Raw genomic sequence first — 24378 nt, 5'->3', positions numbered from 1 at the left:
CACTCGCTCACGACGACGGTGACTTCATAGCATTTATTTTCAAATACACATATACAGCAACAAGAATCATCATAAACCAGTTATTGATCAAATGCACAGTAACGAGAACAATCACATTTCCACAACTGTACAGCGTCAGAATGAAACCAAACGAGGTGACGAGTTCCTCTCACTGCAGAAACGTCTCAGCGCCGAGAGGAGGCGCTCGGTGCTCGACTCCTCACGTCTGCCCTGCACCCAGTCCAATGTGGTCGATCCATGGAAGAAGGAACCGTGAATTCACTGTAGCATGCAGATAATGTTAAAATCTCATGTCTGTTCCTTTTTTAAAATTAAAGAAGCGTCTTTGCAACCATAGAGATAAAATACAGTTTTATATCTATGTCAGCAACATGTTACACATACAGAGGGGGGAGCAAATTGTGGGACTTGATCACCTCACACACACTTTGTCTTCTTTTTTTTTTGTTGTCAGCATATTCGTCCAGATCCAGAAGCATAAATATAAACAGGATATACAAAGAGACCACTTTGTGAAGGGAGGCAACAAGCAGACGTCTCTTACATGAGGTGCATGCAAGAAGTTGTTTCACTCATTAAGTCACGAGGGAAATTCAAGAGGACGTTTTCTGAGAATGTGAGATGACAAATGAAGAAAAGAGGAAACAGATCATCTGCAGCTGGTTGTTAAACTACAAAATAAAAGCCTCAACCGAAGAGTAACTTAATCTTCCTTTATGTGAAATACATCATGTGGCCAAAAATATGTGGACACGCCTGTCGACCTACTTCAGTACTTGTGATTCGGGGCTTGGCCTCTTTAGTTGCAATTAAGAGAATCTGAGTATAATATATTGGACCAGTGGTGACCAGCATCAGGACTGAGACTCCAGCGCCACCCCCAGACTCCCCACTAGGGGTCGCTGGGTCGTTTTCAGGGCTCAAGGGAAGAAAACAGGTTTCAAATCATGTTGAGTTTCCTCTGATCTTTGTTTTTTATGTTGCCCGTTGTTTTTTAACGGAGATGCTCACAATCACCAGCAGGTTTAAAATCCAGGCGTCCACATACTTTTGGTCACGTCGTGTCTCGTTTTCTTTGCCAGGAACTCAAACTTTATGCTACGTTCCATTACACCTCGGAGCTCGGAATGACGTCGCACCCGAATAACCCCGAGTTGATAGGCGTTAGCCAGTTAGCCATTGTTATCGAAACCAAATTCTTAATAACGCATTACACTGCATACGAACGTCGTAGAAACACGTCTACAGACAGTAATTGGACGGTACTATGTGTACGACAAATTTAACGATAGAAGTGCTGATAAACAGTACAAACTCTCACAACTCGGGGGGGTTGGTAATGGAACGCGGCAACAAAGGTGAAAACAACCAGCTGAGCCACATCCTGATGAATCCTGCGTTTCTGTATCTGACTTTCTCATCGTCAGCGGCGCTAATCTCACCTCGACCCTCTCGGCCCGACAACCGTTCGCATTTCAACATCTTCGTCTTACGTGATTTAAAACACTAGTTTCTCAAACCTTTAAAGTTTGAGTGTGTAACTTTTGAGACGAGAACTTAAAAAGTTGAATTTGTGAGCTCAAAATGCAACTTCGCTCAAATTAGCCCTGGGCTGGTATGAGCGCTAGCCTCTGGAGGCTAATGTTAGCTAATGTTGTCAAATTACTTTATGTTTACTAATGCTACTTTTTTAGCTAACCACGAAGCAGCATTGAACATTATCTCATTAGTGGCTTCTGCTTGGCAAAAGAAACGTGGCGTTGCTTTAAGACTTAGCCACGTTGAACGTAGCTAGCTACCAGCGAGTGCGTACAGCAGATTAAATACTGTCATCAATGATAAACTCTAATTTGTCGTTACACTTCAAATCCTTAATACTAATTTTCTTCTTCATACATCAAACTTTTAGCGCATTTACAAAAAAGCAGTAACAAATTCCCTCACCTCAACTCGGCCAAAATCCACCATTAAAATGCTCCTCCGCTCAAATTAGCACCAGGTCTGGGATGACCGCTAGCTTATGGTAGCTAATGTTAGCTCACGTTATCACATGCCTGATTTGTGCTGATATTCTAGCTAAATGCTAAGTTGTATTAGCATTTAGAGAAGTAAGCTAAGTTGCCAGCACTGGCGTGGTAACACTGTTAGATTATGAATGCTAATGTTCGCTAATGTTATGAAATTACTTTATGATTCATCCATATTCATGCTAATGTTTTAGCTAAGTGCTAAGTCTTAGCATTAAGCATCAAAATGCACCTTTGCCCAAATTAGCACTGGCCTGGTATGACTGCTAACTTCTAAGGCTAATGTGAGTAATGTTTGCTAATTACTTTATAATTCTTCTACATTAGTGCTAATGTTTTAGCTCGAGGAAAAAGTAAGTTAAGTAAATTTGTGAAAATAAGCACTGGCCTGGTATGATGGCTAGCTTGTGGTAGCTAATGTTATCAAAAGCCTTTTTGATTCTTCAACACTGTTTGAAACCTAAATAGTTGTAGCATTTAGCATTAGCTCATAAGTGGCTTGTTTTAAGACTTAACTACGTTGAACGTAGCTAGCTACCTGGGAGTGCGAACAATGTAGCACTTTTTCTGTTTCTGGAGACTTTGGCCACGAACGTTACACTTTTACTGCTTTACGTTTACTTTCCCTTCTTGTACGTCGAGCTTTAGCGCATTTACAACAGAGCAGTAACAAAAAAAACAAAAAACACTGACAGTAGCAGGCACAATACAAATGTTTCTTCATATCAAATACATGTCATATATCCACAGAGTACGATTATAAAACTGTGCCCCACACAAACCGAAGTTTCTACTCTAGCTGTTCTGTTTTTTTTTTCTTTTCTTGTTTTAGATCCAGGTCACGTCACCTACAGCACCTCGAGGTGCAGAACACGTCGGGACGAAGCAAAGACGCAGTGAGGCCTGAAAGCTTTTTTAATTCTGCGTTGACGAGACATTTTTGCTACTTATCTTTTAACGTTTTTATCCTCACGCGCCCGTCACCTATACCCTGTAACTGTTCCTTCTGCTGTAGCACACACTGAACCCCAACAGTCGGCATTTCCCTCCGATTTCCTTGTCGCTATTCTTGTTTTTACTAATCACTTAAGAAAAGAAAATAAAAAAAACCTCAGGGGACATTAAAAACAACTTTCTGAAGGGTTTACAGTGTTGAACCAGATTCACCAGGATATGTGAAGATAAGAGAATTCATCAGATTCACGAGGAGCTCTGCTGGGTTGCTTTAACTCTTAAAGGGACGACTAGAAAAGGTGGAAATAATAGAGATCTAAGACCACAGAGAGAAATCAAAGACATTTTGGCCTACGCTCCATTTTTTTTCTTGATTACTCTACTAGTTACGGCCCGAGAGCTGTTTTAAAGGTTAGTGAGGGATAAACAGTGATGGGAGCTAAAAAAGTCCTGTGAAAACAACGAGGAAGGCATCACAACTCGTCTACGTGGTCGTGTTTCTGAGGTGGCGGAGGAGAGAGGGCGGGGCGGGCGGGTGCATTCACAAGCCCTGTTTGGCCAGGGAGGCGGACACCTGGTCAGCCAGCGTGGAGAGCTGCGGGGAGTCGGCCATGTTGAGGCTGCCGGAGGAGGACACGGTGCTGAGCTGGTGGGGGGAGTCTTCCAAGGAGACGATCTCGGCGCCGTGGTCGGTGCGGGCCCTGGCCTGCTCGCGGAAGCTCAGTTTGTGGCTTTCAATCTGCAAAGTGACATCACAAGGTCAAACATGGAGGACGAGACAGACGGCGAGCAACGACGGCGGAACACGAGCGTTCACCGGTTTGCTGGATGATGCTCTGTGATCACGATACTGATTCTGCAGCCAAAATACATACGGTCAAAAATATGTGGAAAGTCTGTTTATATCCCATTTTAAATTTTTATTATTTCTACTAATTGTACTTTTAATTGAGTTTTATTCGTATTCCCTCCACTGAGAAGGTTATGTTTTCACCTCCGTCTGCTTATTGGATGTCCACATACTTTCGGCCAAGTATCAAAGCTGTCACACGCTGTTTGAATGAAATTACACATTTAACCCCATGAGATAAAATATCAATATATATTCTTAAAGATTTCTAGGATTTACCTTTTTAAATATAAACCGTAAGTTTACAGTTTATATTAAAGCATGAAGTTATATTGTGCCGTGAGTTTTTAGGCGATAAAACCTTAAACCAAATCTTTACTAAATCTAAAAACCGCATTAAATTATTACATATATTTTGTGATGAGTTCGAGGATTTCCCTTTTTTTACATAAACTGTAAATGCACCTAATTGTTTTCTGGATTTTTCGGTGATAAAAACGTCAAAGATCCGTAAACGAAGCGAACCAGAACCTGCGATGTGAACACGTCCAGATGTGCGTGAAGCTGCACACGGCTGGCGAGCGAGTACTTACAGGAGTCCTCAATCTTTATGAGGGGGTTCGTCAGGGTGGGTGTGTTGGAGGGGACGGTCTGAGGTGACTGGGGGGGGGTGACAGCAGGGGAGGGGAGGGAGGGGCTGTCTGAGCTGCTCCCCTCGGCTTCCTTCCCCTTCTCCCTCTACAGAGGACACGCCCCCGCACAGGAAATGGACAAGTAACATGCAACAAAAATACACAAATCAAACGTATGAGAAAACCAAAATGAAAAAAAAACACTGATGCAGGAACAGAAGATGAAGATGAAGATGATGAAGATGATAATAACTGATTAATTATGATGAACTGAAAGAAAACAACTGGTGGACGAGAAGCGTCTGAAGAAAAGAAGGAGGGAAGTGAAGATGAACGGATGAGAGATGAATGAAAGGAGGGTTTGGTCTTTAAAGATAGAGTTTGGCTGCTTTTGTCTGTGTGAAAACCTTGAAGAGGAATTTCATGTTTCAGGATCTAACTGAGAAATTCTGATCATATTCAGGCTAATTTAAATTTTATCATTATATTATCATTGATTTATTTATGTGCAGAGTCTTTTTCCTGAAGAACATTAAAGATGACGGGCCCCTGAGCCCTGAGTGTTGCCTGAAGGCTTCCTCCAACCACCTCCACCAGGGAGACGGAGCCTGAGAGGCGACACCCAGGGAAAAAACTAAAAAAGGTATTTAAAGATTTTAACGAGAAAATCAAACTGGAATAGAAATAACATGTTTTCGGACACTGTTGAAATAGGAAGTCGTTGTTTGTGGTTCTGCTGAGTCGACCTGTGTTTCTGTTGAAGTGTGAAACTTGTTGCTGACTCAGTTTCACCCTCTAGAAAAACCTGAAGAAGACACAGACACAGTTTCCTCTCGGAGTCCTGTGCTGCTCTCAGGTTCGTCTGGAGATCTGTGTTTTGTAAAGAGTCAATTCTCCAGGTTTGCAGATGAAGCTTCGGCAGAACTGACGGAACAACACGAAGAAGAGAAACGTGTCGTGAATCTCCTGTTGCAGGTGTTTTTACCCTTTTCTGTCCTCCTCCGGGGACGTGGCCGATGTTTCCAAGAGAACCGACCTTGGACTGACCTCTGAAGTCCACCTTCTCGTTTTTGATCTCCACGTTTCCACCGCCTGAGGAAAACAAGAGATAAAGGTTGAACACATCAAACAACATTACCTGGAATCACAACCTCCACCAACCAGTCAAATAAAAGTTTTCTTTCAATATCAAATCAATAACTTCATCTGAGAGTCGACGTGTTCACCTGGTTTGTGACGGATGTTGTCTTTCGATCCACATTTCGACTGAACGGTGCTCAGGTCAATCTTTTTGTGCACAATTTGAACCTGTGGAGAAAAAGCGAGACACAGCAGAAAAACACTGAATTCAATTGAAACAACAAAGATCAATTTATACTCAGTTTACATGCAAGTGCACACGAGCTGATCCTGTTAGTGTCCTAGAGACTACACAGAATGCAGGTGTCGTCCAAGAGGGAGAACAGACGTGAAACTGGATTAGATATATTACAGTTTAGTACTAAAACTAAGATCTATGAGTGTTGCATCCTTAATAAAGTAATTAAACAATTATGTTGAAAAGTTTGTTTGATCGTATTCTACACTTTGACTGATCGCAGATAAAAAGGCAGATTGCTCAGCCGTGCTTCTCGGTGCTCGTCTGAACTGACGTCATCTCGGCCGTCCTGTCATCGACGCTCGTCTCCAACACAAAGCTCGGTGGCGTCTCTGCTGAGGTCAACAACAACAGGCGGTTTGTTGGAGAGGCCTCGGACAGAGACTCTTTGTTGCCGAGAGGAGAAACTCTCACACAAGTTGATCGGACAATTCACTTTGTACCATCAGGGAATGAAGATGATTATATTTAAGGATCAGTTGGAGTAAAACACGAAGGATTCATGCACGTGGGCTCAGGGGCGGGTTCAGGTGGTTCAGGTGGTTCAGGTGGTTCAGGTGGTTTCAACTTGACACTGATCACAGTCAGACCGACGAGCACAGACTCACTGAGTCATCAGGCTTACACCAGAGCATGAGCATTACATAATCAGCTGTGACTGAAGAAGCTTTGTGAGCACGACACCGGGTTCGCTGACAAACTGTCCCACTCACGGCCACTGGTCAAACTCTCGAGGTGGAGAAGTTAGTGGAGTAGATCTACGGCTCTGGAGTGGTCAGTGAGAAATGCTCATGCCTGTTCATAAGTGTGATGATAGAACTGTTAGGACGTGTTAGAGAGTCGGGGTTGAACACACACAGGAGGTTTCGTGCACATCCTGCTCCTCTGAGGAGATGCATTCAGAAGAAGAAGCTGCACAGCTGCAGACACTCCCTCATTTCTCTACTCACATTTCCTCCACCGGCCACATGTTTTATATTATCTTTGGAGCCGCACCGGGACTGCACATTGCTTAAGTCCAACTTCTTTTCAAGAATTTGTACCTGGAAAGTCGATATGTGGAAAAAAGACGGTTATCCTGGAGGAAGCAACAGCAGCAGAGCTGCGGGTGAGGACCAGTGCTGAGAGGCTGAGGCTCGGGGGTGTCACTAAAATTAACACCTCCGGGTGCATATGTGAAACTCATTATCATTCGTCTCCTTCAGGTCAAGTATCTCAGAGGTTTTCAAACTGAGCAGTGAATTCAAATCAGATTCTAGACACAAACATCGCTGAAGGTTTTTAAAATCAGTATAATCCACAGAGGAGGAGGAGTTTTCAGATTAGACAAAAACAACGGAACAGATTTACATGAAACTTTATTTAACATCGTGAGGATGTTTTTCAATATATTCGTGGATTTCTCACAGAACAATTCATGGATTTTGATGAAAAAGAAACAATTAAAAAACCTCTGAAGTATTTGGACACTTCCTGTTTCTCTGAGAGGTTCTGTTCTGAAGATCATAACTGCAGAGATACTCAAACTACAGACTGGACATTACTTTAATCCACCTTCTGACTTGAACCTGGAAAGTGCAGAGTCGAGGGGGAGGGGAGGGTTTGAAACCCTGAGAGCAGCGAGGCTGAAGGGTGAAGTCAAACTGTGACGAGTGTAAAATACAAGTCAGACAAATGTTAACGTGAGAATAACAGCAGGAGGATGATGATCGCAGCTCAGACAACTCAGCTGCTCTTTATATATTAATAAAAAGTGTTCGGGTAACGAATGATAAATATGAGAAGAGGGAGATTTTTAGAATAAAGTGAAACATTGAGAATAAAGTTGAATTGAAAACTGATTTAGTTCGACATATTTTCATTTGACTCTTAGAATGAATAATCTTCCTGTGATTTAATTAGCTGCTCCTCACGTTGACCCCAGCACTGTGACCCCTCTCCGTGTTTGTGTCTGTATCACTTCAGTCATTTTAACAGTGAAAGTCAAACTCGTCCAGATGTCCCTCACCTTGCCTCCTCCGGGCGTGTGCTTCAGGTTGTCTTTAGAGCCGCAGCGAGCCTGGACGTCACCTAATTCCAGCTTCTTATCCAGGATCTGAACCTGCCGAGTGCAAGAGGAGACATGAAGTTCTTTAGAAATGAGAGTGAGAGCTTTGACAGGAGGGGGGGGGGGTTCAGCCCCAGAGGAGGAACTAGGATGTTAAAGGGATGAAGACTTCACATGTTTGTTATATGAAAGCTGCCGTTCATCACATCACACGCGTTGTTCTGATTCAGCCTCAACAGACCTGATACGAGGCCTGAGGAGGAAACACGTGACTCTACTGGAATATTCCAGATCAATTTATCGGATAATAAATGATAATTCTAAACTGGTGGTTTCACAGACAGTTATGTGCTTATGACCCAGATAGGACAGGAGAGACTACATATCCCATGAGGCCTCGGGATCCCCCAGGAGGATCTTGAATACGCGGGAGGAAATGGATTGATGGATGGGCAGGGCCAGGTCAGCTGTTTAACCTTGTTTCCTGTCTTTATGCTAAGCTAAGCTAACCCAAGGTACTGTGCACAAGGGTTTGTCTGGAATGAGTGTTCACACAGCTTCTGCTCTGGAAAAACACCCGGAGCTCTGGATCTGTCTGGTGACATTCAAATCCACCAGAGCGACTTCTCCTTCAAAATAAACCAAAGAGTTTGCTCAAGTGGTTGTAACTCGTGGAGTCAGTTTACCTTTCCCCCCCCAGGCTGGTGCTTGATGTTGTCTGTGGAGCCGACCTTGGACCTGATGTTCTTCAGGTCCGGAATCGGCGCGGCGGCGGCCAGAGGAGCCGGCGGGCGGCTCTTCAGGGAGCCCGGGGATTTGGGCGTTGAGCGCACCACCGCGACCTTCTTCACCTTGTTGGCCTCGGCCGCCGACTTGGCAGGAGGTGCTTTGCCCGACGGGGACTTGGGAGTTCCAGGGCTGCTGTGTCCACTCACGGCATCTAGAAGCAACGGGTCAAAGGTTGTGAACAAGTCGACCGTCGTGGAAGAAAGAAAAATAATAAAGAAATACCAATAAATCATAACAATAGAAATGAACCAGGTGCTATCATGGCTAGAAGCAGACCAAGTTTGATCCGGGTTCGACCAGACTGTGGTCGTGGGGCCAGGCGGAATCTCTAATCTCTATTTCGGCTTTTTTAGTTTTACCTTTTTCATTTTTTGGAGTGGGAGGTTTCTTGGCACTAGCTGCATCACAAAACATATGACACATCATAAGTGAATCTTTAAATCTTACTCCGTAGAAATGAATATGAATCAAAATGAAAAGAATTCATATCAAAATATAAAATCCTCCGTCCGCACCTGGTTGAGCTGCAATTCTCACAGAAATCTTCGGTCCTGGGGATTGAAACTTTGCACCAGTCTGGAAATCACAAACAGCAAAACAGTCATTTAGTTATTTTTTATCATAAATCCTTCTCTTACGTGTTCGTGCCAACGAGTCAAACTGTGATGAGTGACGAATGGAGACAGTTTGGTTAGTGAAGAGAAAAATAAATCAGTGGTGGTTTGAATCCGTTCAAGCTTCTGAACAGGATTCACTCATCTAGGCTCAAACACACCTTTTCAAAATAAAAGCTAGACGCAGCTCAGGTCTAAAGTCTACGCTGCGTTCAGACCGGTACTTACTCCGGGCTGCCCGGGCCCTGGGCTGCTGGCTTTAACGGGGATGGAGCTGTGGCCGTTTCGGGGGGGCGCTTGTGTTTTGTTGCCCTTGGCGACTACGGACGGTCGTGAAAGGGCGGACGGTGGTGAGGTGGCAGTTTGAGTCTTTTTCATGAGGAGGAAAAATGACAATGAAAAACAAAAGTTCTAATGACAGAGACCATGAAACAGACGAATGATTCAACAAATGGAAATGATGGAAATGAATGAAAAGGATGAAATGTTAAAGGATCGTTCTGCTTTATTCAAAGTTTGGTCTTATTTCTGTAACTTTATGCCCCAGTCACGCTGTACTCGCCAAAATAAAAGCTTTGATTTGAAACAGGCTGATGGAGAAGAGACAAAGAGCTCTTACCGAAAGGAATAGTTGAACATTTTGAATTAGAGACGTTTGTCCGTATGTGTGTTAGAACAAAGACTGAAATTTATGCATCTCTTCTCACGTGACGTCCTTCCTGTGTCATGTTTCAAAATAAGAGCCTTGTGCCTAGAAAAGCATTGTTTCTGTAACTAAATCGCTCGGAATCTCGACACAGCTTTGAAACGTCGGTATTGAGCGTCCCATCCTCTGGCGTGTTTCCTCAAAATACGATCTTTTTCAGCTTCTGGTACGACAGGTTAACATTTCCCATCAGGCAACGCTGCTCCCTGTTTCCTGTCTTAATGCTAAGCTAAGCTAACCAGCTGCTGGCTGCAGCCAATGAGAGTAGAGTCAACTTTCTCTTTTTTATTTTTAATTTTTCTTGAAAATGTTTGAAAATAACAAAACCACAGAAATTAGACCCGAGTTTAAATAAATGAGAACGATCCTTTAAATGAAATGTGATAAAACAAGTGACGACAGAGTCTCGTACCTTCTCTGCGGCGCCGTTATCCATCTTTGCTTGAGCTGCAGAAAAGAGAGAAGCATTATTATTATTTTTTTAAATGTAACATCTTCTACTTCCAAAGTGTCTATTTCCATTCATATGGCAAAATAAAAATGAAGTGAGATTGGTGAAGTGGGATATGCAACATGCAACGTGACACACGTGAAATCAACAAAGTGGCCTTTGGGGCTGCATGACGAGCAGAGTGAGCAGAGATGGAGAGACCAAACCAAAAGCTAAAGTGGGGGGGGGGGGACTCGGGTCAGAGTTGCCGTCCTGAGAAAGGATTCAGAGGGAGAGTGCTGCATAACAGACGGTAGAAGCTGCTGTAAATCAAACAAGTGGGAGGGCTGAACTGAGGAGGACTCGTTCTGGTGAACATCAGAGCAAACAGACCTTTGAAAATGGCGACCGGCACCATAGACTTTCTGGCTGGCGAGCTTTGGGGGGGTGTTCTCGGCAGCTCGGCGGCACCGGGGGTACGAGCCCCACCGCTGCTCGGCTCCGAGCCGTTAGAAATGTCAGGCCTCGAATCGCAGGCCGTGTTTTCAGCCGCATGGTCAGACGGCGTTTCGGTTAGAGGGCTACCGTCCCTGCCGCTGTTCGCTGGGTGAAGATCTTCTGAATGAGGATCGAAGGCAGATTGTGAGAGACGCTGGGTTTCGGGGGTGTGTTGAGTTTCTGGAGCGATGTCTGTGGTTCCAGAGTCACTGCAGGACTTTGAAGCTGCGTCATCAGCCGTCGGTCCATCGTTAACTTGCTCAGGGACGAGCTCCTCTCCTTGAATCAAGCGTCTGTCCCCGATGGACGTGAGGTCTTCCAGAGCCGTGCTCCTGACTAAAGACGAGAGGTCGCTCATCTCCGCCAGACACTCGGAGGCGTCCAGGCTGATCGCCCTGTGGGAGTCGGCCGCTCCGGTTCGCTCGGGGCTGCCGTTGCCGGCCTCCGCCTCCCGTCTGACCTCTGACCTGCAGCTGAGGTCTTCAGAGGCCCACGAGGAGTCGCTCAGCCTCTTCCCACACTCTCCCGCCATCTTGTTTCCTGCGTCCTCGGAGCAGGCAGCTCCCAGGAAGTCAACGCCCTCCTCAGCAAGCATTGGCCCGTCGCCCGCAAACTCGACCTCACGCTGGACGCCAGCAACGGGCCTCGCTATTTTCATTTTGAAAAGCAGATTAATGATGACACTCACAGAACTCGTTTGTCGTCTCCCCATTGAAACAAAAGAATAAAGAAGTGGCGTCCATACGGAAAAGACAAGCACTTTAATCGACCGTAGATCTGTAGAAGGTGCACGACGCATGAACAGTGATTAATGGAGGTTGGTTTAAAAAAGAAAACACTTGAGTTCACATGAAAATGAAATGAGATGGAGATGGACAGTAATGCATCACACTGGGTGACAGACGACAGACGCTTCATTCCAGTGAACGTAATCAACAGATCGTTGAAATGTGCTCTGTCTTGTTTAAACATGATTCAAATGTGATTTAATGTGATTTTTTTACAATGGAATCTGTCTCCTGCAGTAAATGAATCCAGTGTGAGTGTGGTGGATGAAACATGAAGCAGCAGCGTACCTGTGGAAGCTGCTCCTTCTGCTCCTGCTGCTGCTCCTGCTGCTGCTCCTGGTGCTGCTGCTGCTGGAACATGACGAGACAGAGACACGAGTCAGTGACGAGTCAATCACCAGCGATTAATACACTCACTCGCTGCAGGGAAATCAATACCAAGCCCACACACACACACACAGTTACTGCAGAGAGCAAATCACACTCAGGTAAATCATTGAAAAGCATGAGGATGAATATGTGAAGGCACAGAGGAATCAGGATCCTGCAGCCGTGTGCTGGACCACAGCTCTCGTTCTGTCACCATCTCTGTTTATGATCATGAGCATTAAAAACAAAAACACGAAGCTGAGGAGAAATCAAACCCAAACACACGTTGTTCCAACCAAGACGCTGAAAGAAACGATAAAAAGCTTCATTTGAACATCACAACACAAACAGGAACTTGAAGTCGGACATTTTGGGAAATAGGTTTTCTTCCTGAGGGTTAGAGATGAGTTCAATATGAAGCTACAGTTAGCTTAGCTTAGCTTAGCTTAGCATAAAGACTGGAAGTTGGGGGATAAAACTAGCAACTAAAGATATTATCAAGATAAAGAAATGTATTTAATGTGGAAGAAAACGTAGGTATAGAAGTTTTTTGGGGTTGTGGACAATGCAAATACAGAAATGCAATTTGCAGCATTTTCTGATGCTTTATAGAGCAAATGATTCAATAATTCTAAAATAATCAGCAGTTGTAAAATTATTACTATTATATACGTTAATCACGTGGATTTTAGACGCTCGGACTGTTTCCCCTTGTTTCCAGTCTCCATACTAAGCTAAGCTAAGCTAAGCTAACAGGCTCCTGGCTTTAGTGTTGATCTTTCTCTTGGTGAAGAAGCACAATTTTGCTAAATTTCCCAAAATGTCGAACTCCACCAAAGAAAAGGAAGCTGGGAAACCAGGTGAAATGCAGAAGCAGCAGTGGCGGGGGCGGAGTCAGGGGGCGGAGTCAGGAGTCGTACCGAGCGGCCCCTCCTCTTCTGTGAGCTCAGACGCTGCTTCCACTCCAACGACCTCAGCAGACGTTTCTGCTGTGGACGGATCAATGTCACTTTATCTGTGGATCATGTTGCAGCACAGCAGGAGCTCGTCTGCCCCTCAAACACATCAGGTTCTTTAAAAAGCTTCTTATTAAACCATATAATAATAATAAATAATAAATTGAACAGAGGAAACTGAGAAGCAGCAGTAACACAAGCAGATTCAAATATGATCACAGGACCTGAAAGTTTTAAAACTCTTCTTAACGTTAAAACTTGTCACCCTCGTTCCAGTTTTATTTGATCTATTCTCCCACTTTAAATTGTAAAGCTTTGTTTTAAATGATGCTTTATTGATTTTTCGTTCCTTCTGTATTAATCTTTTTGTTCCTGACTAATAAGGAAGCTCCATTTCATCAATGATTCCTAAGATGTCGAGTTAAACCATAAACTTTATTATAACTAAAATACATAGATAAAACTTTAAATAAGAAAATAAACAGTTTTCTTTTATGTCAAATATAAATATAAATGCAAATCTTCTTTGCAGCGTTTATCCTGTAAAATAAATGTTTTCATATCAAATGACTCATATTGGCCAATTTCTTATTTGTATTATTAGCTTGTGTTGTTCGACAGGTCATTATTTGCTCAAATGTGATGTAGAGGAAAACAAATCAGCAAATCAAGATCAACATCAGCTCTGAAAAAAAGATAAGTTATTCGTAAAAAAAAAGAGAGAAATGAATTAAACAAACTCAAACATGTGAAACGAAGGTTAATTAGAACTCTTTGGTTTTCAGGGGTCATGCAGACGTCGTACCGGTCGGCACCTCGACGCTCAGACAGCGCTCAGACTCAGGTTTCACCTCGTTCCCTCCGTTTGCTGTGGATTGAAGCTGAACTGGAGCGTAAAGAGTAAAGAGGAAGTCATGACAGAAAACACGTGACGGTCACGTGAGCTGCGAAAGAAAATCCAGACGCTTATCACGATTTCACAGCAGCAACATTTCACATTTTAAGGATTTCACTCAAAGTCAAAGGACAAAAATCCCACATGACGTCTTGAACACATTTAAATATCGAGACATTTTATGGAGGATGATTAATGACGTCACACATTCACGGGAAGGTTTAACACAAGCAGCTGGATTTACCTAAAATATTATAAATATATTTATACGTATATACAGGGAACGCGTAGAAAAGCGACGCTCGCAGCTCGAGAAACTCGTCACGGTCGAGAACGCACTTCCTTGTCGCCTCGGCAACGCACCGGTGAGATTCTTTTGATCGAAGTAGACATTTATTTTAAATAAAATGTTTTTTGTTCCTTATAAAATGCAATTTCTTAAATGTAGAATCCGACAGATTTTTTAAATACAAAAATTCAACTGGAATATTCCTTAATTTCAAATTAGTAACAATGGTTCCTGACTCTTTTAGCTCTGCACACAACTGTACGGTTTGTTTTTATACGTATAATATATATATATATATATGTGTGTACTGCTTTTCCTTATACTTGTTATTTAAGCTGCTACAGAGCTAACTTTACCTCAGAATCAATCTATCTTCCTTCTATCGCTTCATCCCTTGATCCACCATCTATCACTGTATCCTTTGATCTGTCTGTGAATCTTAAATGTGCAGAACACTGAATATTTTCCACATGAAGAGAGTAAACCGTCTTTTAACCGGACCAATAAAACACATGTAAACAGACTGTAACCACAGAACTAACCTACCAACACTATCTACCGCTGCACTACTCACACCTTCTACTCGTCTACGGCTCAGATACTCACTTTGTGGTTCGCTGTCGGTAACCGCGGCGCTTAGCTCTGCAGGCGGACCAGACTCTGCAGCGCACCACTTCCTGTTTGTGCACGAGATGCTGCAGAATGGAAACGGGGAGAACGACTGCACTAGTGAGGGCTGCAGACTGGGGAACGCTAGGCTACGCACTAATTGGCCATATGGTTGATTGGGATAAGAAAGATAAGAGAACACGTTGCTGTCGGGCCTGGAACTGATCATCAGCCACAAGCGGAACAATCTGTCAGTGATTCATCTCCTGTGGTTTCTCACTAACAAGCCTCTCAGTCATCGATTACATTGCATTGAAAAGTTTCTCGTTTTCTTAAAAGCCCGATTGTCCCTGAGCTGAATCGGCTCTGGACGGAGACGGGGCTCGTCCTGAGGAAGCTGACGCTGGATGACGCGGGACAGTGCAGCTGCGGTCGGCCTCTCGGGCCCAGTCAACCACGTCCTGTGTCCATTATGTAAAGACGGATTAAAACAAAGCACGACTGAACCTCGACTCTTCACAGACGCACCACAGAGACTCTCAGGGAGTTTCAGAGAGAGATCAAAACTCTAACATGAAGCCGCAGTGACTGACTCGGGCTGAGTTGACCTTTAACCTCTGGACCTGAACCTGTGACGCTCTTCCAGGATGTGGTCAGAGCATCAGAGTCGATGATTGGAGGTTATCGCTAAAGACGTCTTTGCCATTTCATCTTTTCTACCTGTTTAGCTTCACGTTCACTACAGAAGCTTCTCTTCAGCGGCGGCAGCACCAGTTGTCTGACCTTTCATTTTGGCGTCTCCGGGGCTTCTGTGTCCCATCTGGACGCCGTTCTCCTGGTGGTGCTGGTCGTTGATGCTCATGCCGGCTACGGAGGAGGTGACGGTGTCTCCGGGGCCGTGGCTGTTGGAGGAGTTGTTCGTGTAGTCCATTGCCAGTCGCAGGTCGGGCTACAGAGGAGCAAGTTCAGAAAACGCTGGCGTGAGGATTTGCCATATTACCGTTTTTTTCACGAGGACAAAACGGCTGATTCTACAGGTTAAACACAGTGATGGCGTCTTCGTGGACACTCTGTCTTCCGGTGTGCGCGACCCGGTCTGTCACCACCGAATGTAAACAGACACTGTGTCTGGGAAAAGCAGTTATTTATACATCCTGACGTGGGGTCGCCGCTTCGTGTTACAGCCTCCCAGATAAAAATAGTCCCTCCGGCTCTGTGACGAGCTGCACTTTCTAAACGACCACTGACGCTTCCTGAACCTGTGAGCAACAAGAAAATTCTCCAAAAGGTGCTGCGCTCGAGTTTCATGTTTCCGAACAGAATCCGTCATTTAAAGGAAACGTGGTGTTTGTCGTTTTTCCTCCGGTGAGTTCGGAAGCTTTTTTTAGTTAAAGTTAAAAAACTCAAAGTCTGAGGGAGAAAACACGGAAGCTCCTGAAACACCTCGTCAGTCGTGTGGTCGTTGTGATGTCATCACATCATGATGACATCACAATTCCACACATTTGCATAATGCCCAGTCTCCTAACTAACATAGCACAGTGGACGCGATGGACCAATCACAACAGAGCGGCCCAGCTGGCCAATCAGAGCAGACTGGGCTTCATCAAGAGGGCGGGGCCTTAAAGAGACAGGAGCTGGACGAGTTTGAGACAGAGGCTGAAGAGAGGAGCTGCAGCGATGGACCGTCTGAGGACAGGGACGTGTTCTTATTATTTCTCACAGCTTCACAGTAAATAAACATCAACAGTCATGGCGTGTTCCCTCAACAGGAATCAGATCCGATAAGGAGAAGATTACACGTCAGATTAAAGTCAAACCTCCGGTTACATCAGCAGTTTTCAGATTGAATCATATTTTTTTCTCTGCTGCTCTGTCACACAATCACACACACACACACACACACACACACACACACACACACACACACACACACACACGCACACGCACACGCACACACACACACACACACACACACACACACACACTGAGCTTATGTTATAATCAGTCTCAGCTTCCAAACTGCTCTTTCCGTGTTTGTGTGCAGTCGCAGCTTTTCCAGCTCCTGATCTCGAGTTTCTCAGCGTTGACTCAGGAGCTTGACTCTGTTTGATCTGTCCGAGGGAAACTGTCTGAAGAGTTTGTACCAACGTTCATGTTTGAACTGGAATTGAATCTTTGTTAAAGCAAATAATGTTTCAGTAAATGTTTGTTCTGAGCAGCGGTGGAAAGAAGATTCAGTCGAGAGCCGAGCTCAGGTCATATTTTTCCTTCCACATTTTGAACTCCACATTTCTCCTCCTTCTTCTTCTTCTATTGTTTAATTCTGTCTCTACTTCCTGTGATTGGTCCAAAAAGTCCAAACTATCCAACAAAGTGTTTTCACTGCAAACCAACAGAACCAGTTTGATCCAGACCCAGAACTCCTCTTCTGCTCTGAGGAACCGTTCACACCTGATGTTTGAGTTTAGAATAAACTGAAAAGTCTGAAACTCTGAAACTAACAAGATAAATAATAAATATAATGATTGTTTGAGAACATAAGAGGAAAATGTCTCCAACATTTCATCTAAATAGAAAAGATGAGATAAAAAGACTCTTTGCTAGTTTAGTCCAGTTGTTCTCAAACTAAATGTGTTGATCCAAACTTTTACTTTTAATAGTTAAATATATAACTAGATTAATCTGTCCTGTAGAATGTGTGTAGTCTGACTTTGAACGCAGGTTGAAGCAGAGTTCGACTTCCTCCACTCGTCTCTCTTTAGGTTGAACTTGTTGACGACGCTCGTCTCAGTCGTCTCTTTACAGACGGCGATGCCTGAACTGTTGCCGTGGTAACTCCGCCCTATAAAACCTCCTCTGACGCTGCACTTGTCTCAGATATGTGACCTTTCCTCTGTGAGACCTCATATCTCCTGACCTTGGATGTTTAACAACAGCACAAACGTCATGAACGGAAGAAAACTCTGCATCACGAGAGACGTTTTCTGAAAGAAGCTAAATCTGCTCAGTTTAAAGAAAAAGGATCGTTCTGTATTTTTCCTTGTTGTCAACAAATCCCACAAAAACTGACGACGTCTGTTTTTCCCACGAACGAGAAGTGTTTTGATCTGATGTGTCTTCTTCTTCTGATCCACAGATCCTCCATTGTTTCCAAAAACTATTAAAAACACATGAATGAGTCACACTGTTGCCATGGGTGACACGTTCCTTCATCACCATGAGCACACACTATAGTTTATTTCAACACGCACGCACGCACGCACACACACACACACACACACACACACACACACACACACACACACACACACACACACACAGACACACACAGACACACACATCCTGCTGCTGGAAATACTCACACGAGCCAAATGTGGATGAAATTGGTCTCAAACAAACAAGTGTTTACTAAAAACTACATCGTTAGGAGGTTAATGGGTTTGTTGACTTCCTGTTCGTCACTTCCTCGTCCCTCCATCGCTGTTTCACTTCACACACGAGCAGCACTTGTTAGCAGCGTTTGTCATCAATTAGAAAGTTGATATTTCTTTTAAAAGTCGACTCACAACCACCGGTAAAGTTTCGCTGTTTTCTTCCACGCTTGTCGGATTTTTCGTGGCCGCACGTTTGGTCATTTTTCCGGCTCTGACGCAGGAACACGTCGTCCCCATCCTGACTCTTAACGCTCAAAGGGAACTCGACATCGTCGCTTGTTTTGAGTTTCATCCGTCAGTCGCCAAACGGCACAACAGCTGATCTGTTTGCTGGGAAAGATGTGAGCAGCGACTTCGGGGTCTGAACCCGATTCATGTTGGGTTTTAGTCTTTTCGTGGGATTTGTTGAAGGTGACAAATACAGAATAAAACCTGTTTCACTCTTTAAAAAGAAGAAGTAAACAGACCTTTTTTAAACATATATTATCAGAGGTAGAGTGACCTTTGTGCGTCCCATAGAGATTCTGATGAATAGTGAACTCTCGGCGCTCGCACACAGCCCCGGGACAAACGTCCCATTGTAGCATCACACATGACAGAATCCAAACAAGAAGAAAGCTGCACCCTCGCCAACGAAGACAATATCTGAGAGAGGCCGTTCCCTGCACAGCTCCGACAGCGAGAGAGCAAACAAACTCCAGACTGATAAGAACTGCAGCTCGTGAACATGTGCACAGGACATGTAGATCAGTCTGTGTCGTGGTCGTGTTTCAGGAGTTAGTTCGCTGCTTCCAGCCTCTCAGAGACATCCACTCTGCAGACTCAAGAGCTCTTCTCCTCTCTCTGTGTCGAGGGGAGAAAGATCCCGACCCTCTTCACCATTTGCTCCGGGACAAACGCACACAAATCTCACCTGCTGCAGAAAGGGAACGTGACAGCGTTCCTTTGTCGCAGCTTCACGAGGGAGAAGAGACGGAGAGCTCTGCTGAGGCAGCTCGTTGCTCTCGGGGCCGTGTGAAAACGGGATCTTGGCTCCGGCCTGCAGCTCGGTCAACAGGGATGTTGACACAGCTCCAGGAGCCAAGCAGCAAGACGTGTGTGTGTGTGTGTGTGTGTGTGTGTGTGTGTGTGTGTGTGTGTGTGTGTGTGTGTGTGTGTGTGTGTGTGTGTGTGTGTGTGTGTGTGTGTGTGAACGTGATATCGTCTGTTTTATTCTCTGCGTAGAATTACAGACCAAGACGATTCAGTTTCATATCAGATAAAGAAAAGTCTTTAAAAATCATTATCAAAACTATTTTCTTTTGTCTAAACGATTCATCCAGAGTCAAAACAATTCGATGAAACACTTCTGATAGTCAATCGATTTTTTTACGATCCAGGAAAATAAATATTTCTTCTCCCATCTGATGAAATGTGAGGATTTGCAGCTTTTTGACAGATTCATCAAAGAAATAATCTACAGATCAAACAATCAAATAAGATGAATAGAATAGAATCAATAGAAAAACGTTTGCAGCTCAAAATGAAACAGAAAATGTAGTTTTGTGTGTTTGAATGGATGGAAATTTAAAAAAGGTTCATTTATTATGAATAAAGATATAATAAAATATGTTGATTGCACTGCAAGGACAAAAAAAGACTAGAAACCAGGATTTCTTTGAGTGTTTTGTCTTGAAAAATGATTTAAATTATCAATCTGCAGTGAAAATTGTTGAAATGTGAAGATTCAGCCTGAATCTTCAAGGACAAACTGTGGAGAGTTTTTTATCTTTGAACATTTAATAGACAAAACAATCCATCGATTAACTGACAGATGAATTTGATATTGAATGTTTCGCTGCAGATGAATCAGTTCTCGTGCACATGACAGAATCTCACGAGGCCTCGGGAGCTGCGTGTTAAAGGGTTCATCTATAAAACAGATGCTTCAACGTGCAAACAGTCAGAAAACAAACATCTTCCACTGGCTCCGACCAGAGAAGAGCAGCACATCCTCACATCCGCTGAGGGGGTTTTAACGTATTTGCTCGATGAAAGACTCAAAATCCTCGATTGATTTCACGTGAATTGATTCGTCGTCGTCGTTTCGGGTTTGAAACCGGTCGAACCCAGAGGAGGAGGGTGTCGGTGCGATGCCGTGCGCGGCCCGGCTGCTCGTGGCTCAGCTGAGAGACGAGGATGCTGCTCTCATGCTCGGCTGCCTCTGCAGCTCTGACCTACTTTCCCCATCGCTCCCTCTCTCCCTCGCTCTGAGTCCTCGGCCTCCGGCGGCCACAGACCGGCTCCACCTTCCTGACGTGGACGAGCTGAAGGTGGAGCCGGTTTCCATTTTGCCCTTCGTCTACGAGCTGGGGGACGTCTTGCAGCGCCGGCCTGCACGTGGCCCCCGTGCACACATGTCTGAGGGCCGCGTAGCTGGTGGGATCAGGATGTCCACCACACCCCCCGTCACCTTTCCACACACCCTCCTCCTCAGAGCTGAAAGACTTCAGACTGAATATCTGTCTCCTGGTCACTGCTTCACTTTCAGCTCCGGTTCGCACAAGAGAACAAACGACAAGTTGCATCGTCACCGAGTCTAAAATCTAAAATCCTGCAGCTACGAGGAATTCGTCTTCTTCTTCTCGTGTTTTCATGATCAAATCATCAGATGGTGCAGCTGCTGCGTGTTTCAATAAGTACACAAGATCCAGGGCAACACACACACACACACACACAGACACACACACACAGACTACTGGTGTAATGAGCCACTGCCCTCCATCAGCATGGTGCCAATTAACTGGGGAGAAGAATTCCGTTTAAAGCCACCCTGGCATTTCTTCTTCTCCTTAACGAGGTGACGCAATCGAGAAAAAACACGTGAACGGCGTCTTTTGACAGAAAGTTACGACTTTTCTTCACGTAAACATCAACCAATACAAACAGGGATCGAGAAAGAAGTGTCTTATTGTGACAGAGGATGAGGCGGGAAACCGATTTGTCTTTAAAAACTGATTAAAATAAAACTGATTTATGAAATAAATTATGATTATTCTCACGTGAGAACTCTCTCATTTCTCCTCAAACACTCAGACGCTGCACTGACTTGCAGAGCGTCTAAGAAAACTGACATTCATTGATTTATGTGGATCATCTGGTGGAATGGCTTCCAGCAGAGTTACAACATGCCCGCCACACACACACACACACACACACACACACACACACACACACACACACACACACACACACACAGAGAGAGAGACACACACAGACACACACTGCGGCCTTGTAGCAGGAATGGATGGAAGATGGACGCACATGAGACCCACAGGGATGAGGGAGAGGTGTGTCCGAGCTGAGGCAGAGAAAGAGCAGGGATCCTGAATCCAGTGGATCCAGTGGATCCAGTGACACCAGTGGATCCACTGGTGTCACTGGATCCGGAGAGAGGCAGGTCTCCTCCTCCATCACTGTCTCGTGTAACCTGCGCACTAAGCCCTGATGATTTCATTTGCTTTTGTCGGCGGGTTCGTGTCCAGAGGGTTCGCGCACCTCCGGTGGATCAGTGTCCGCTGACCTCGGGAGGATTAGCGAGCAGAACCATATGTGGCCGATAAGCTCGCGCGCGGAGACGCTGCGTTGCGGACGCGCTCCTCGGTGGCTCGCGTGAAAAATGGGCTTGGCATTTGCGCACAGGCGCCGCATCTTTGCGATTCCGATACATCCTCATCTGCTCCCGGAATAAAATCAGAATCACGAAAACACACGAGAGACACGCGCAGTGAACGAGACGCAGCACGAGCGCGTGTTTTCTTTACTGGTTCAGATTCGGGATTGTTTCATGTTGGGGAATAAATAGATCGCGTTCGGGGCTGGAATCCATTGAGGCCTTCACGTGCACGAAAGGAGCGACTGCTCCAGAAACAGTGGAGGGAGGAGAAGCAGCGAGCAGATGAAAGCCTGAACGCCACCGACACCCCAGCACAGACAGACCCGACGACACAAAGAGGAGCACTGGTTCCTCCTCAGATCCTTTAATCAGCAGATTATAAATATTCCGCTGGATTAGTGTCTGTGCGTAACGGCTGCGGGCGGAGCAGGAGGATGGAGACGTGTTTCATCCATTCTGTGTTTCTGCACGAGAACGAGGGGGGAAACATGCACCGTGCGCGTGTGAGTGTGCGCGCTGCAGGGCTGGACCCGCGACGGATAAAACGCGTCTGTTCGTTGCAGCCGAGGATGGAGACGATGAAACCCCAGATTTTAAAGAAGCGGCTGCAGGCGGATGTGCGCGCCGACACATCGGTGTTTCCATACATGTAACGCGCGCAGGCCCAACCTCTCCCACCTCACGCACAAAACGCACAAAACGCACCAAGTGAAGGGATCACGGAGGATTTCACGACGCGCCGCTTCGCCCCCCGGTGTCCGGCTCGCCCTCCGGTGCCCGTGTCGCTGTATTTCGGTGCGTGAGGGTGGAAATGTGCGTGTTTCTCACCTGAGCGCAGACGGCGGTGTTGTCTCTTCGGCGGCGGTCGGTTCACCGGGCGCACGCAGCGTCTGGACGCAGTGGCGGCGGCTGGCCGGAGGGCGGCGCTGCGGAGGGGGGGGATGACGACGCGCTGGGTCCTGACAGCACAGAAACATGGAGGAGACAGAGTTTCTATTGTTTTATATAAACCAACACACACACACACACAGGCATTATATAAACACGTGTTAGATAATACACGGTTCAATTATCACTAATTGATTTTAAAATGGATTCCACATAAAGTCCTGATGTGAGTTGTGTCACTGAAAACATGTGAAGTAATAAATATTAATATATATATATATATATTGTGTTATTATTCTGGGTCTTATGTCCTTGTCCTGTTTTCTGTAGTTTGTTGCACGATGTTCTGCAGCTGCTGCCCACGTGGAGACAATGTATTTGTATATGGTTTGATTATTGAGAATTTTAAGTATCTGGACATAATCTCGAGTTTAGATAAGAAGATTTCAAGAAGTGTAAAGAGTAAATTTAGTGAATTTTAGACGTATTAGATAAAAGTGCCTGAAGCTGCTGCTAAAATGTTAATGTATGATTCTCTCTCATGTTTATGGGCCATAAAACTTAGCTCCTCAGAACTGAACTTATTGATTGAGGTACATGTACACGTAAAAGTATAAAAAAACATCGATATTATATATAAAGAACATATGAGACAGATTCAAAAGGGAGAAAATAATGAATACGTGTAATTTTGTCCAAAAAGTAAAGTACAAATGTTATTGTACTTGTAAAGTATTCATATTACTTCCCTTGTACTTCACAAGTACTTCATCTTTGTTACTATTATTACCACCTATTTTACAAGTACATTTACTCAAGCACTGTACTTTAAGTGAACTTAAGTTCAGTAAAAAATTAAAGCAAAGTCAAAATTAGAAAGAAGAAAAACAAAAACAGATTCAGTTCATCTCTTTCCAGTTATTTACATAAGATGGATTCAAAAGACAGAAAATACTAATATGTTTAATTTGTCCCCTTTGCAAAGTGAATTACAGAAGAACGTGTACTTTACAAGTAAAGTCACATTTTCATTCAGTAATATGAAATACAGATATAAGTACGTGTGAGTAGTGAGTAGTTCAACAGTAATCCAGTGGAGTCATCACAGCTTGTGTGACTGATGTGGATAAATCCATGTTACACAACTTTCTTTGTGTGGCAGCAGATGTTCGTGTTCGTGTGTTTGAGAGTTTTCAGAAAAAAGTCTGAAGAACTCAGAACTGTGACGTGAGAAGGTGTCGACACAGAGTTAATCAGCACATGTGGCAGCAGGGGGCGCTGTGGCTCAGTAGCAGGTACAACGTGTTGCTTTAATAAGGAGCGAGATCCAGCTGCAGCTGGAGGATGAATCCAAATCATCTCCAGCAGCAGCAGCAGCTCGTGGCAGCTGTCGAACTGGGAATGTTCCCAAAAAAGAGAGAGAGAGAGAGAGAGAGAGAGAGAGAGAGAGAGAGAGACAGAGAGAGAGAGAGTCCTGCCAACACATCAGAGCTTCAACATCCCCAAACAGATCTGACCGTCAATAATTCCACTGCTGTTTCCCGGA

The 24378-nt window shown here is 44.6% G+C and overlaps 1 protein-coding gene across 28 annotated transcripts; it reads right to left on the bottom strand.

Moving 5' to 3' along the window:
- Positions 1–18: 18 nt before the first annotated feature.
- Positions 19–22922, bottom strand: mapta (microtubule-associated protein tau a). Of its 28 annotated transcripts, none has more exons than XM_035146323.2 (15): positions 22773–22922; positions 15636–15801; positions 13865–13945; positions 13024–13092; positions 12023–12088; positions 10431–10465; positions 9541–9681; positions 9214–9274; positions 9058–9096; positions 8596–8849; positions 7871–7963; positions 6813–6905; positions 5711–5792; positions 5470–5576; positions 19–3741 (listed from the first exon to the last, which is right to left on the bottom strand). In XM_035146323.2, exons 2-15 carry the CDS (start codon positions 15781–15783, stop codon positions 3544–3546), a joined length of 1467 nt encoding a protein of 488 aa, XP_035002214.1. In that variant the 5' UTR covers positions 15784–15801; positions 22773–22922; the 3' UTR covers positions 19–3543. The 28 variants fall into 28 exon arrangements, with proteins under 28 accessions (XP_035002214.1, XP_035002215.1, XP_035002217.1 ...); XM_035146324.2 differs by having other exon boundaries at positions 12023–12085; XM_035146326.2 differs by having other exon boundaries at positions 12023–12082.
- Between the last annotated feature and the right edge of the window lie 1456 nt (positions 22923–24378).

Source organism: Hippoglossus stenolepis, chromosome 21, assembly GCF_022539355.2.
Source record: "Hippoglossus stenolepis isolate QCI-W04-F060 chromosome 21, HSTE1.2, whole genome shotgun sequence".
Lineage (NCBI taxonomy): Eukaryota > Metazoa > Chordata > Actinopteri > Pleuronectiformes > Pleuronectidae > Hippoglossus > Hippoglossus stenolepis.
The sequence above is the reverse complement of the archived record's forward strand: the minus strand, read 5'-3'. Positions and strand labels throughout refer to the sequence as shown.